Below are 14,962 nucleotides of genomic sequence, written 5' to 3'. Positions count from 1 at the left end.
TGCATTGAATCCCATAATCTCTGTTCAACGCTTTAAGACAGTTGTTCATTTTAACAGCAACAAAGGTAAGCTCTTGTCTTTGGAAGAACTAAGCCAGTGAACAAATAGGTTTATTAATCCGCAACAACTGGATAATCAAGCAATTGTCGAAGAAAAACAGCTTCACTATGGCAACTTTTTCAGCAAGTTGGTGTTTGGTGTCATCTTGACAGTAGTGTCTTTCGATGTCTAGTCCTATTATGGACATGTGGTTGTCGCTAGAGCTACGGATTTTTGACATCAACTTCCCCAAACTATGATTAAGCTCAGTTATGGTGTAAACTAATGTTGTATTCGCATCTAATAATAAAAAGACTCTCACTTGTCTTTAAAAAAATGGAGAGAGAGAACCCAACCCCAACCAAACCCCAACCCCAACCAATGGACAATTGTTAGCCGGAGAAATCACAGAAACGCCACCAATAAATTAGCACGGAGAACCTGCTTCATCAATTTCCTCCCCCATAACACCAGCCGACAAGGACTGTTCCTTCTTTTCGGCCGACATACACATGCCCAAAAACTAGCCGTTGGGCTTTAAAAATGTAATTTTTACATTTGGGCATTTGGTGAATTATATTTTAAAATAGGGGTATTTGGTGAAATAAGTTACATTGTAGGGGCATTTGGTGAATTAGAAAAGTAGGTTAACGGCGGACTAACGGCGTGTCATTAGTAAGGGTAGTTTGGGTATTATATTAAAGGTGAGGGGCATTTGGTGAATTTCTGAAAGTTGAGGGGCATTTGGTGAATTTCGTGAAAATTGAGGGGTATTTCATGAAAAATCCGTTAAAAAGATTGTTGGTACATTAATGTAGTTACCTAAATACCTAATTGTACACAAAAAGTTTCATGCATACTAAGGTCCTGTTCTTTTTGGCTTAATTTCAGCTTCAGGACTTATTTGGCAGTTCAGTTCAGTTCAGTTCAGTTCAGGAGCATTAAATTCAGTTCAGTTTAATTCAGTTTAATTCAATTCAATTTAATTTAATTTAATTTAATAATAATAATTATTATTATAATATATTATTATTAATATTAATTATATTATTATTATTATTAATATTAATTATATTATTATTTATATTATTGTATTACTTATTATTTATATTTATATTATTATATTTTTATATTACTTATTATTATTATTATTATTATTATTATTATTATTATTATTATTATTATTATTATTATTATTTATAACTAAATATTTATTAATAATTAATGTAATTTATTATTATTTTTATTAATTAGTATTATTTATAACTAAATATTTATTAATAATTAATATAATTTATTATTATTTTTATTAATTAGTACTCCCTCCATTTCTTTTTGTTGTATCCGTTTCCATTTTAAGCGTTTCATATTGTTGTATCCATTTAGAATCTATTCTATTTTTGGACATACATTTTATCCTAAAATACCCTTACATTTATAACTAATTACCAAAATACCTAAAGATTCTACCCATATTCCCACCTAATTTTCCCCACCCATAATATTTAATTCTTTTCCCTTCCCCATATACCCACTCTCTCACCTCCTTTATCACCCATCATTATCACTCCTCTCTCTTACCTTATTTCTTTATTATTTTCTCACTCCTTTATTTATTATAATCTCTTACACCCAATCATTTCTCTTACACCCAATCATTACACTTATATCCATACAAATCAATATTCCAATTTTCTTAAAAACCACATCAGATTCCAAATGGATACATAAAAAAGAAATGGAGGGAGTATTATTTATTATTTATTATTTATTATTTATTATTTATTATTTATTATTTATTATTTATTATTTATTATTTATTATTTATTATTTATTATTTATTATTTATTATTATTATTTATTATTTATTATTATTATTTATTATTTATTATTTATTATTTATTATTTATTATTTATTATTTATTATTTATTATTTATTATTTATTATTTATTATTTATTATTTATTATTTATTATTTATTATTTATTATTTATTATTTATTATTTATTATTTATTATTTATTATTTATTATTTATTATTTATTATTTATTATTTATTATTTATTATTTATTATTTATTATTTATTATTTATTATTTATTATTTATTATTTATTATTTATTATTTATTATTTATTATTTATTATTTATTATTTATTATTTATTATTATTATTTATTATTTATTATTTATTATTTATTATTTATTATTTATTATTTATTATTATTATTTATTATTTATTATTTATTATTTATTATTTATTATTTATTATTTATTATTTATTATTTATTATTTATTATTTATTATTTATTATTTATTATTTATTATTTATTATTTATTATTTATTATTTATTATTTATTATTTATTATTTATTATTTATTATTTATTATTATTATTATATTTATTATTTATTATTTATTATTTATTATTTATTATTTATTATTTATTATTTATTATTTATTATTTATTATTTATTATTTATTATTTATTATTTATTATTTATTATTTATTATTTATTATTTATTATTTATTATTTATTATTTATTATTTATTATTTATTATTTATTATTTATTATTTATTATTTATTATTTATTATTTATTTCGGTAATATATTCTGTTAAGTTCAGTAAAGTTCAGTTCAGTTCAGTTCAGGAGCATTCAGTTCAGTTCAGTTCAGTTCAGGAGCATTCAGTTCAGTTCAGTTCAGTTCAGTTCAGCTCTAAAGAACAAGGCCTAAATTATTTTCTAACAAGAGTTTTTCCAAGAATTATACTCCCTCCGTGTTTATTTAAGAGATACATTTGGCCGGGCACGGGTATTAAGAAGAATAATTGAATGAAATAAAATAATAAAGCAAGTGGGGTTGGATAGATATTTTAATAATTAAATAAGTGGGGATCATGTCATTTTGGTAGGTGGGAAGTGAGGTTGGTTTATGAAATTATTTGTTTAATAGGATGGTGGGTCATAGGGTAAATTAGATGTATTATTTAATTAGATGGTGGGGTTGATAAGTTACTAAATATGACAAGTGTATCCCTTAAATAAATACGGCCAGAAAAGGCAAGTGTATCTCTTAAATAAATACGGAGGGAGTACTCACTAGTAATTACATACTTCTTTCATCAACATATTTTTTTCATCTAAGCTAATCTAATTACTAGATTTCCTCAAAAAGAAGTTTTTTTTTTAAAAAAAAAACTAATTACTAAATTTACATTCTTCTTCATTTTATCCCCTCTTGGCCTCTTTCCTTGTCAATTGTCATGTTCACTCTCTTTAGAGACCATAACAATAACACATATTTGCATATCTATGTCTTCTATGGTTCCCGGAACAATAAAATTAGTAACCAACACCAATAGCTGAATTTTTCTTGATCAACATTGATTGGACTTCAACAATTTCCTCTTAAATATTCTCCTGCCCAACATCGATACCATCATAACAAGCAAGTTCAAAATATATGTTTATGCAACATGAATGATACTTTTGTCCATTTAGCATTCCCGGCCCTACATAATTTGAGTTCGGACCAATTTAAACAAATTGGTTAAGTTTGATCGTTGGATGATACATCAAAAAAGAAACAAATGAGGTGTCTACAATCTCTACATGAGATATGTGCCTCCAAACACATATCTGAAGGCACGGTGGTAATAGCACTTTTAAAAACTTTTGAATACTATATTTGAGAAATGAACACCATTTTGAACGTATGAGTACCATTTTTGAGATTCTGAGTACCATATTTGAACTTATGAGTACCATTTTTAAACTTATGAGTACCATTTTTGGTCTGATATGTTTTTGTCAAAACATATATGAGATTGGAATATAGTTCCTTGTCTACATGATGCTATGGCAAGAAGTCAAGCGTGCAAATCAGAGCTTAGTTTTGTCAGTTTAGGCTCCTTGGACACAAAAGTAAACTTATGCCCAATCCGTTTTTCTCCCATGTCCGCAAATGAGCACCTTTGACTACAGATGGTTATGGGCCGGGCCTCGGGAAAAACTGGCCAGACATGGGCACAAAAGGCCCGTCGCTGGCACGATTGCGTATGCCGGGCTTGGGCCACATTTTTCCGTAAAAAGCACAATAAGGCACGGCATGACCCGACATGACACCACCACGTTAAAATTTGTAAAATTAGACTTCAACACGACGTCCAGACACGGAAGGAGAGCACACAAAACTTTATTTAAAATATAAAAAGATATCCCGACACGTTTTAAATGGGCTTACAACCCAAACCCCGAATATTTACCTCTGACGGCTCGTTTGTTTAGAGGGATAAAGAGGAGGGATAATGATTTCTTATCCCTATTTACTACTATCCATTGTTTGTTTATAAGAAATTGGCAATTTATGAGGGATAGGGATAAGGATTAAATGCCTCCTTATCCCACTTATGGCTATCTTTGTCCCTATCCCTATCCCTATCCCTATCCCATTCTCATGCCAAAAGAGCCGTGACTGAAATAAATAGATAAATTATGGCTTTATGGGGCTTGTGAGTTGTGACTTGAGTTAGCGGGTGGCCACCAGCACCAGCGTTGCCTGAAATTCGAATAAAGAAAAATAGTTGGAGCTCATATTTCCCAAACGAACAGTAAAGTGAAGCAACGGAGAGAGAAAAATGAAGGTAGCATCAAAATTGATATTCCTCATCAACGATCCTGAGGGTTTCAGTGCGGCAATCTTCGACGCTCTTCAGCCAACTCCTGATTCACTTCTTCAAAGATCGTATGTTTAATTCCTTTTCATTTTTATTTTTTTAAATTTGTTTAATTTTTAACTTTTTTCTGATTGCTATTTTGTAGAGAAGAAAAAATTGAGCTATCTTTGGAACAATATGGGATTAAGGATCAAAAAGCATGTGGTAGCATCGCTAACTTCACTGATAACAAGGGTTTATTGCAGGTAATGCATTGATTTTTTTTTTTTTCCTTTTTCTAATTTGATGATAATTAGGGATGTTTTATTTTTAAAACCCTTGTTTGGAATATTCTGTGACTGTTGAAGAAATTTTTCTTTGGAGCATTGAAGAATTAGTTGGTACTAGTACTCTAGTAGTAGTTAAGTGTGGGATTTACTTTGGCCCCTTTTGATCTGGAGCTGTGAAATTGGGTATGAGGGACTATTTCTGTTTTGTTAAGCTGTTGGGTTCGCGGCGGATGATCTAATTGGAACTGATAATTTCCCCAAATAATGTTGGTGATTGATGGATATAGATTAGTTGAGTCTTGATAGTTTAGTAGGAACACTTGACAAGAGGGGGTGAATTGTTTCTTAGGAATTTGGTTAAGTTTCTTGTGGAATTTAAACAATAAAGAAACTGTGATCAATAAGCGAAGAAAGATATGAAACTGAGGAACCTTCTTGACACTAATCAGCAAGAACCTCACAACTCATTTGTATTAATGTAATACCTCTATTACAAATACGCTCTTTAACTCGAGTTCCTCTCGAACACGAGTTCCTCTCGAACACGAGTTCCCCACAGCAAACCCCGTTGATTACTGTGTTCCTCTTTCTCACTATTTCTCTCTCTGACTTAACTCTAAGTCACTCAAGGATCACTCAACCCTTAAACCCAAAATACAATTTGATAACAAACCCTCTAGTACGTAATAAAGCTTATAGCAATAAGGAACTCAAGGAACACTATTTTTGTAAACTGATTCTCTTAAGATATATTTTGCAAAGATCAGTTGTGTGTTTGAAAAAGCAAAAACTCTTTTTCTTTTATAGAGGAGTTTTACCTAAGGTTGGATACCCATGTTTCCCTCAACTTCCACTAACTGTTACTGCTCAGTAACATAGGCATAGTTGGAGAGAAACAAGGGAGACCAATTCCAACACTACTTGCACGTTTAATTGAAAAATACTGAGGAGAGTTTTAAGGATCATGGAAAATCTTTTGTTTGGAAAATAAGGAAAATATAATTTAGAATCCTATGTTTATATTTATTAAATTCATTTTATTTATTAACAAAGATTTTCTTATTAAAACTCTTTTATAATTACAGTTAATATTTTCAATTAAAAACGTACCAAAATACTTATGTTCCTTAATTTTGTAGCCTTAACAACACCTTCCTCCTTCTCACTATGATCCTCTTCCATATTACCCGAGGACCAACACAATCTCCCATTCACCACTTGTAATTTCATGCTTCTCAACAAATCACTTTGAACAATTTGTTGACCAGTGAGAAGCAATTCTCCATAATCACGCAAATCCACAGAAAAGCTTTGAAACACCAAAGTCAACAAAGAAACATATCCAACTTTATAATCAGATGAACACAATGGGATAAGTGTTTAATCATTAAAGCAGGGAAATTGATTGGAATTTTATGTTCTAGGCAGTACATTAGGGAAGCATCATAAAGATTGGCCAAGGTCCTCTTTTGTGTACGATGAACAATCCCTCTCCTAACAAGATTAAAAAGCAGTTTGGGTTGGGAACTGATTTTGGTTAGTTAAAGAACATTGGGAAAGATCACCACCAATTGCCTCCACAAGTTGCTCATTAGTTACAACACCAATTTTAATTTGTGCAGTTGCCCCCTTAACATACAAATCATATCCTGCATTAGGCACACCCAACAACTTCGCAATATAATCGGCATTGAAATCAAACGAAGTTCCATTTACACTACTATAGCATACACCATTCACACATTTAAAATTAGCACGAAATGCATTCATTGATTCCGGAAAAATTGGGGTTCTAGAATGGAAACAAAAGAGGCTTACCCATTCCTGATGTTTTAGAATGTCCATGAGTTCCTCAATATTTGTTTCACACCAAGTCTGATTAGTTGCAAACCCCTTAACAGAATTTGCTTCCTCTGCCGAAGGAGAGTAATTTCCCCCCGAGAATACCCGACCGCCGCTGCCTTTTCGCGGGTCGGTGGGGCTCCTCCACGGTGGTGGTCTCGAATGGGTTAGAGAGGGAGGATGGGTCGCGTGTGGTTGACGGGTCACGGCAGGAGATGGCTGGGTTAGAGAGGGCGGCAGTCGATTCTGAGTCGAGTCTGGGTCAGCAGGCGCCACCAGCGCAGGAACGTGGGTCACCGACGCTGGTGGCCCGCGATTCTTTGAAGGATCTGGCCCGCGGGTTTAACCCGTTCGAAACCACAACCATGGAGGAGCCCCACCGACCCGTGAAAAGGCAGCGGCGGTCGGGTGGTGGGGTCCTTCCAAAAACCGGCAAAGCACGCTCTCAGGGGGAAATTACTCCAACCCGGGTTTCTTCGGCAGAGGAAGCAAATTCTGTTAAGGGGTTTGCAATTAATCAGACTTGGTGTGAAACAAATATTGTGGAACTCATGGACATTCTAAAACATCAGGAATGGGTAAGCCTCTTTTGTTTCCATTCTAGAACCCCAATTTTTCCGGAATCAATGAATGCATTTCGTGCTAATTTTAAATGTGTGAATGGTGTATGCTATAGTAGTGTAAATGGAACTTCATTTGATTTCAATGCCGATTATATTGCGAAGTTGTTGGGTGTGCCTAATGCAGGATATGATTTGTATGTTAAGGGGGCAACTGCACAAATTAAAATTGGTGTTGTAACTAATGAGCAACTTGTGGAGGCAATTGGTGGTGATCTTTCCCAATGTTCTTTAACTAACCAAAATCAGTTCCCAACCCAAACTGCTTTTTAATCTTGTTAGGAGAGGGATTGTTCCTCGTACACAAAAGAGGACCTTGGCCAATCTTTATGGTGCTTCCCTAATGTACTGCCTAGAACATAAAATTCCAATCAATTTCCCTGCTTTAATGATTAAACACTTATCCTATTGTGTTCATCTGATTATAAAGTTGGATATGTTTCTTTGTTGACTTTGGTGCTTCAAAGCTTTTCTGTGGATTTGCATGATTATGGAGAATTTCCTCTCACTAGTCAACAAATTGTTTAAAAGTGATTTGATGAGAAGCATGAAATTACAAGTGGTGAATGGGAGATTGTGTTGGTCCTCGGGTAATGTGGAAGAGGATTATAGTGAGAAGGAGGAAGGTGTTGTTAAGGCTACAAAATTAAAGAAGGTAGAAAAAGTGGTGTCTAAGGGTGTTCCTCAAGGGAAACGTAGGAGAATAAGGGTCTCTACTAGGGCTCCTATAGTGAATAATCTTCCGTTGTTTGTTGATATATCATGTGATAATGAGGATGATGACGAGAAAGTGGAAGAATTAGAGGAAGCTGTAGAAATTGAGAAGGAGGAAATGGAACATGCTTTACTTGAAAAAATATCAACCCCTGTTCCTACACCTAAGGTGGATATCCCTGTTCCTCCACCAAAGTTTATCTCAGTTGCTCTAGCTCCAACTATTCCTTCAACCTTTACTGGCTTTGGTGGATTTACCGCTTTTCGTTCCTAGAGTTCCTTAAGATCCCATGATCCCACCAAGGAGGATCTCAAGGAACAAGTGATGCAGTTGAGAAAGGATATGGATCGAATGATGCTTCTTCAGGAAACCACAAATGCTCATGCTTCAACTACAGGAACAAGTGAAAGCTTTAGCGTCTGGGGTTCAAAATATGGATTCAAGTCCTTCACATGCTTGAGGATCTTGCAGCCAAACCTAAATTTGCCTCCTACCCATTCTATTTTCCCTGATCCTAGCTATTTGTGTTACATTATGTTTTTGATTTAACAAAACTTTTTCTTTTTCTTTATTTTTGGTATGTAACCCTCTGTTTGGAGACATTACGACTTTTATTTCTTTTATTTTAAGTGGAACTCCTAAAAGATCGTATCTCTAAAACTTGGCTTGTTAATTATTATGTTTTGTACTCAAATTTAGTACATTGAAACTTACCTTTAAGGCTAACTTAGTTTGTCAACCGTTGATCAGAGGGCGCTATAATTGGTATATATTAGTCTTGTGTTTTTCTACTTTTTGTTAATGCCAACAGGGTAAAATGAATGCAAACACTCTCAAATTGATAACTTGAGTCCATGTCTCACTACTCTCTTCTCGATGTAAGCTAAAATAAATTTTTGCTATTTTTTTTATTTCGTTTTTAATTTTATTTCATTAATTAAAATTAATTTTTTTTTCCTTAATTTTATTTCGATAATTTAAATTTTTTTCTAAACTTATTTTATTTTACTTATTTTATTTTCTAAGTTTTAAATTTATGCTAATTGATTATAATTATATTTAGTGAAAGTTTGTTTTTGTTGTCATCACCAAAAAGGGGGAATATTGTTGACTTGTGTTGAATGGACTACGCAGCATAATTAAGACACTCGAGAAATATTTTACAAAATGTCTGAACTAGAGCTGGATTAATACAAGCAAACTCGGTTTCTATTATTAACTCGGTTTAGGATCATTATCCAAAAGGATGGAGAATTGGATGACGATGTGACCCAAAGAATCAAAGCAGGTTAGTTGAAGTGGGAAGGTGCCACGGGGTTAACCAAACAACCTCTCTCTCCCAAGCATCTCTAGACTTCGATAGTTATGCCATCGGGCCCCACTGCCCTCTTGCGTCCCATCTTTTTCAATGTCATTTCGACTTCTCTCTTTTGAATTCTTTGCATAAAGTCTAGTTAACCATATCCCGAGGGATATATGTATCTCCAATATCGCACCCTTGGTCCCCGTTGAACAAGTTATCAAAGTAGAACCTCCATCTATCCTTGATTCCCTATCTTCCACCAAAACTTTTTGATCAACGTCTTTCACACATTTAATCCTCTCGATTTCTTGCGTCTTTCTATCTCTCATTCGAGCACGTCTATAAATGTTATTTTCCCCTTCTTTTGTATCCAATCTTTCGTAAAGATCCTGATTCACCTTTGCTCTAACCTCTCTTACGACCTTCTTTGCTTCCCTTTTAGCCTCCTTGTACTTCTCGTAGTTCTCAGCAGTCATCACTTCTACATTTTCCCAACTCTTTATAGCATTCTCGTTTGCTCTTTGTAACTTGTTGTACAACTTCGTTCCACCAAAATGTGTCCTTACTTAGTGGCATGATTCCTTTAGATTTCCCTAGGACCTCTTTCGCCACTCCCTTTATGGTGTGCTCCATTCTTGTCCATAATGAGTCTATATCCAAATCTATATCACCGGCCTAAATACATTCACTTGCCAACATTTCCACAAATTTTAGTTGTTGCTCTCCTTGAAGTCCACAAGTCTATGTTGGGTTGATGTACTCTCACCCGGAATCACCTTACAATTGGTGTAGCACTGTCTCAAAGCAATCCTTACTAAAAGTAAGTCGATCTGACTCGTATTACCTCTACTCCTATAGGTTACTAGGTGAGAGTATTTTTTCTCAAACCAAGTGTTCATTATACCCTAGTCATATACCAATGCAAAATCCAAAATAGCATTTTCCGCATCATTCTGATCCCCATACCCAAAACCACCATGAATGCTTTCAAATCCATCGCGACTCGAGCCCACATGTCCGTTGAGATCCCTACCAATGATCAGTTTCTCACTTCTAGGGACGCGTTGCACCACTTCTTCCAAATCCTCCCAAAATTCTTGTTCAGTTGAAGCATCTAGTCCCGCTTGTGGTGCATAGGCACTCACAATAGTTACAACTTCATCTCCTATCACAAGCTTAATACTTATAATTCGATCACTCTTTCGAGACACGTTCACTACATCATCAATATATTCTCGGTCAATAAGGATACCTACCCCATTCCTACCCCTAGTTTTTCCCGCATACCAAAGCTTATAATCCCATGGAGCTATTTCTCTTGCCTTGTTTACAACACACTTGGTCTACTGCAAACATAATATGTTAATTCTCCTCCTTCTCATAACCTCTACTAATTCGACTGATCTCCCTGTCAAAGAGCCAATGTTCCGAGTCCCAAAACGCAACCTACTACCCTTACCCTTACCATGAAACATTGGATAGTTAACACCACCCTCGGGTGGCGCGCCGCTTCTGGGCGACGATCTAGCAACCCTTGCATATTTTCCACTACACCCGGGTCTAGGAAGCGTAGCGCACCGTTGCATATTTGACACCACCCCCAGGTGTAGGGGTGGCGAACCGCTTCTAGGCGACGACCTAGCAACCATCACATATTTTTCACTATACCCAGCTTAAGAGGTGTAGCGTGTCGCTGAGAAGGGGATGCCCCCACGATATTCCATTGTCGATTCATGACATGATATAGACTTAGTTTTACCTCTGGCCGCCACTAACCTACCGCAACCCTCCTCCTTTTTCCAGGTTTGGGACCGGCAGTGAATGCAGCATACGCGACACTCACAGGAGGAGTTATTTCTCTTCTCGCTATCTGTTTCAAAAATTCTAAACTTTTGACAACTTGAAATCATGTGTGCTGCTGCATGCTTAGATAAAGAATCTGAAACACCTGAACATGTAGCATCCTAACGCGCTGCCAGATAGTAAACTAAAGCATGTTACACGTTTAGACCATTTAGGGATATGGGATCAATAATATATGTCTCCCTGTATATTCCTTTTTTAGAACAATAGTTTGAACATGTGGTTCATACGGTTGGACCGAAAAGTTAATAAGTATTGATGATTAAAGTTGATTTTTTTCCACAGGTTTCATTGTTGCTTTTGGAATATTATGAACCCCCAATTTTGTCATGCATAGTTAACGAGGTCTTGAGGTCAATTAGAGGTGAAAGCTTGTCGTCCACTGTGAGTCTGATACTCCCATACATTCTTCCAGCAACAAAGCTCAAGTGTGAAGATAAAGATTCTTCCGTTAACAACAATAGGTCTTCTCTGTATGGTTTGCACTTGGGGCCAGTAACAGAGTTCACTGAAGACATGCTTCGAGAAGCTGAGAAGCCACCTTTGTCTTTGCAGATCAACTATGAGCCATTGACTTGCTTGCTTCAGCTAGTTCAATTCTTTAATTGTCCAACTGCTGTCCTTATTGGCAAAAGAGGCATGAAAGGAGAGCATGAGGTACTGTACTTTCAGCTATAGACACTCTATTTTTATTTGTTTGTCCACGTTGCTAGCTTCTCAATCTAGTTCAATTCAGTGAATTGCCATACAGAAGGTATTACTTACTAGTAATATGGACATTTTGCAAACTTGTTAAGTTCCCTTTTCAATTTTCGTAGACCTTTGTTAGATTCGCTTTTGTGATCTGTCAAATTATAGCCTATATTTCGACTCCTTTTGCCCCTTGATAAATACGAGGACACGTACTTGAGGGTTGAACTTCAAATATTTTATTCAATGTTTCCATTTTGCATTAGTCTCAAACCACCATTTTATTCAATGTCTTCATTTCAGGCCTTCACCTCCTGTATGTATACTTGACTATCAGCTTCATCAATTTGTGAAAAAATTGCGAAAAATTATTAAACAGCGCCTTTTTCATACAAGGTAATTTGACAGCTAGGAAGTTAATATCCTTTTCATCACATTTTTTAAGGTGATTTGAATTAGAACTTTTTATCCAATTTTTCTTTCTTTTCCGGATTTTGTTATAGTGGTTTAGAACTTTTGTCTTGGAATTGGGAACTTTATATTTTGGCTTCCATTGACAGTGTGCGACTTCTCAAAAGCTATGTGTACATGTTAAACTATTATGGATATTGGTAATAATCTCCAACATTTTTTCTCAATAGGTACTTCATGAAGTAGGAGAAATTTTGGCAAGTGCATTTTCGTTGTGCTTCATCAAGAACCGAATCAAATTGAGTATTGGGGAAACAGTAAAACCAAAGGAACCATGGCGTGCACTATATGGCTAAGATTACGCTTATGCTTTGCAGAGAGCTAGCAGATCATTTGCAGTTCAGATTATGCTTATTGCCTTGATTTGTCAGGACACAATTCTGTCAGGCTTTACGTTGCCTGCTTTATGTTTATCGCCATTTTATGCTGAAGAAAATGCATCCTGTTTCCCTCAAAAAAAGGTGCATCCTGTTTATGTGTAGTGAGCTTACAGGGCAGCATATCATGTTAGAATTTGTACGGGTAGTGTATCGGTTTTAGGAAAATAATTTGTACCATTGTTACTTTTTAGTTTAGGAAGCCTTTCCCAATTTTTAGAACTCCTTTTAAGTTTTTTTTTTTTGGTCAAATTTTGTCAGTGAGCATTCATTGCTATCATGGTATCTGTCACAGCATGAATTTCTTTGCGCCGTGCGGCACTCGAGTCCTCCCTCGAATCAGCCTACTCTCACGCCCAAGGAGGGTATTTCGCCCCTTTCGCGTAATTGCAGATTAACGATACACTGTACTTAGAAATAAAGCACAGGTATATGGCGTTTACTAGTTTTATTTCTAAGGCAACAAATCATACAACAATTATACAAAGAGAATATTCGATTCGTGAATCCCTTGGACAACCCTCAAGGTCACCTATTTATAGGCGCATGAGAGAGACAATCCCCTCTCATAGGCGACGGTTACAAGCCAAAAACAACAGCAATGCATTTGCCATGTCCAACGTGGAGATCTTATCCTCTTAACCTCAACTGCTCGCTGACTCAGCGCTTTATTCAAACTGCAAACCGCCGCAAACTACCAAGCACTTGTTCCCCAATCTGCCATGCATGTGCGCGCGCCCAAGGAACACCGACCACCAGCTGCACCCACTGCAAATTGTGCCCAGCTAGCTACCTATATAGGTCCAGCTGCTTAGCTCACCCACTCGCATGACCAACCCTAGCTCAGCTCGTCGACTGTCCTAGCTGACCTGCACGCTACTAGGTAGCTTATGTGCTGCATCAGCCCATGTTGGGCTGCGCACCAGCTCCTAGTCACCTTGACTAGCTCAAAGGAACCCTGTGCAAGCCCATGCTTAGCTTCGAGCTCACTTGCACTTCGTCGAGGCTAAAGCTATGCTTTTGGAGGTGCCGGTTATTAGCTCAGCTAGTCAACTACACGCCTACACCATAGAGCTTCAATGAGCTATCGTCGAGTTGCCACGAGCTATGCACTGTATCATTGAGCTGACGACCAGTTGCCTAACTCACCATCGAGCTAGAATATCCCTTAGTATACCACCATAGGCATCGAAGGTAACACTCAGCGTCACCATAAAGCATCCGAGCTAGTCTAAATGCGGACCAATAACTCACGGTGTTACAATATCTATCATGGTATCCGTATCCGGAAAAAAAAAAACTATATATTATGCTTCGTACTAAGAAAAGGTATGTGTAAAATAAATTTAGGAAAATTTGAGAACTATACCTTTTAGTCGTCAAATTTTGTGGAAAAATATACTTCGTATTCAAGCTCTTTTAATTAACTATTAGTCTTATATGTACGCGATGCGTGCGTGCATATTAAAAAACTTAAAATTATTTCGTTACAACTAAATTCCTGTTCTGATGTCATTATACAACCTTTCACAGCATCACTAGTTAGAGAATAGAGATATGGCTAACTTTTATAGTACAGAATGAACTTGAAATTCGATGTTTTTTGTTTTTGTTTTTTTTTTTTTTTTTGACACTGGCAAAAGAAGAACTAAAACATACAAACAGGAACTAAATAACTACTACGAGCTTTTTTTTGCTCTTACATTGCTTTCAAAGTGACTTAAAAGACGCAGTGACAATTTCCGTTTGTCACCAATACCTACCTTGAAAAAAAAAAGACGCTTCTGGTAGCTTCCCCTTTTCCTTACCTTAGATGGAGTAACGTGAGGTGGGATCGACCTTGGTATTGCTAGGATTTTGTGCTTTGGAGCCAATGTTGAGAAAACGAAATGGGTAGTTGTTGACGAATTGTTCTTTAAGCGAGTTTGGAAATCAAGGCATGACACAATGTCATAAGCCTCGGGAACGAGGTTCGTATCCGTCTGTTGCCCGTACTCACTAATGTCCTTAGTGGTGACAGTTTCCTCCATTGTTGTTAAGGTCTCACCTAAAAGAACATTTTCCTCATAACCACTTGTATTTGAATCTTGGTGCAC

The 14,962-nt window shown here is 35.4% G+C and overlaps 1 protein-coding gene across 2 annotated transcripts; it reads left to right on the top strand.

Annotated features, from left to right (window-relative positions):
- Positions 1-4,546: 4,546 nt before the first annotated feature.
- LOC110801967 (uncharacterized) lies at positions 4,547-13,143 on the top strand. 2 transcript variants are annotated; one of them, XR_002537043.2, is made up of 5 exons: positions 4,547-4,784; positions 4,862-4,961; positions 11,614-11,985; positions 12,322-12,414; positions 12,660-12,794. XR_002537043.2 is itself a non-coding variant. In XM_022007375.2 (4 exons), exons 1-4 carry the CDS (start codon positions 4,678-4,680, stop codon positions 12,783-12,785), a joined length of 705 nt encoding a protein of 234 aa, XP_021863067.2. In that variant the 5' UTR covers positions 4,552-4,677; the 3' UTR covers positions 12,786-13,143. The 2 variants fall into 2 exon arrangements, 1 of the variants encoding a protein (XP_021863067.2); XM_022007375.2 differs by lacking the exon at positions 12,322-12,414 and having other exon boundaries at positions 4,552-4,784; positions 12,660-13,143.
- The last annotated feature ends 1,819 nt before the right edge of the window (positions 13,144-14,962 follow it).

Source organism: Spinacia oleracea, chromosome 1 (genome assembly GCF_020520425.1).
Source record: "Spinacia oleracea cultivar Varoflay chromosome 1, BTI_SOV_V1, whole genome shotgun sequence".
Lineage (NCBI taxonomy): Eukaryota > Viridiplantae > Streptophyta > Magnoliopsida > Caryophyllales > Amaranthaceae > Spinacia > Spinacia oleracea.
The sequence above is the reverse complement of the archived record's forward strand: the minus strand, read 5'-3'. Positions and strand labels throughout refer to the sequence as shown.

Bases quoted from the DNA above. Each gene is read 5' to 3' on its own strand.
- LOC110801967 (XM_022007375.2), top strand. From the start codon at position 4,678: ATGAAGGTAGCATCAAAATTGATATTCCTCATCAACGATCCTGAGGGT. The intron at 4,962-11,613 runs GTAATGCATTGA...TTTTTTCCACAG, and splicing joins ATAACAAGGGTTTATTGCAG to GTTTCATTGTTGCTTTTGGA. The intron at 11,986-12,659 runs GTACTGTACTTT...TTTTCTCAATAG, and splicing joins GCATGAAAGGAGAGCATGAG to GTACTTCATGAAGTAGGAGA.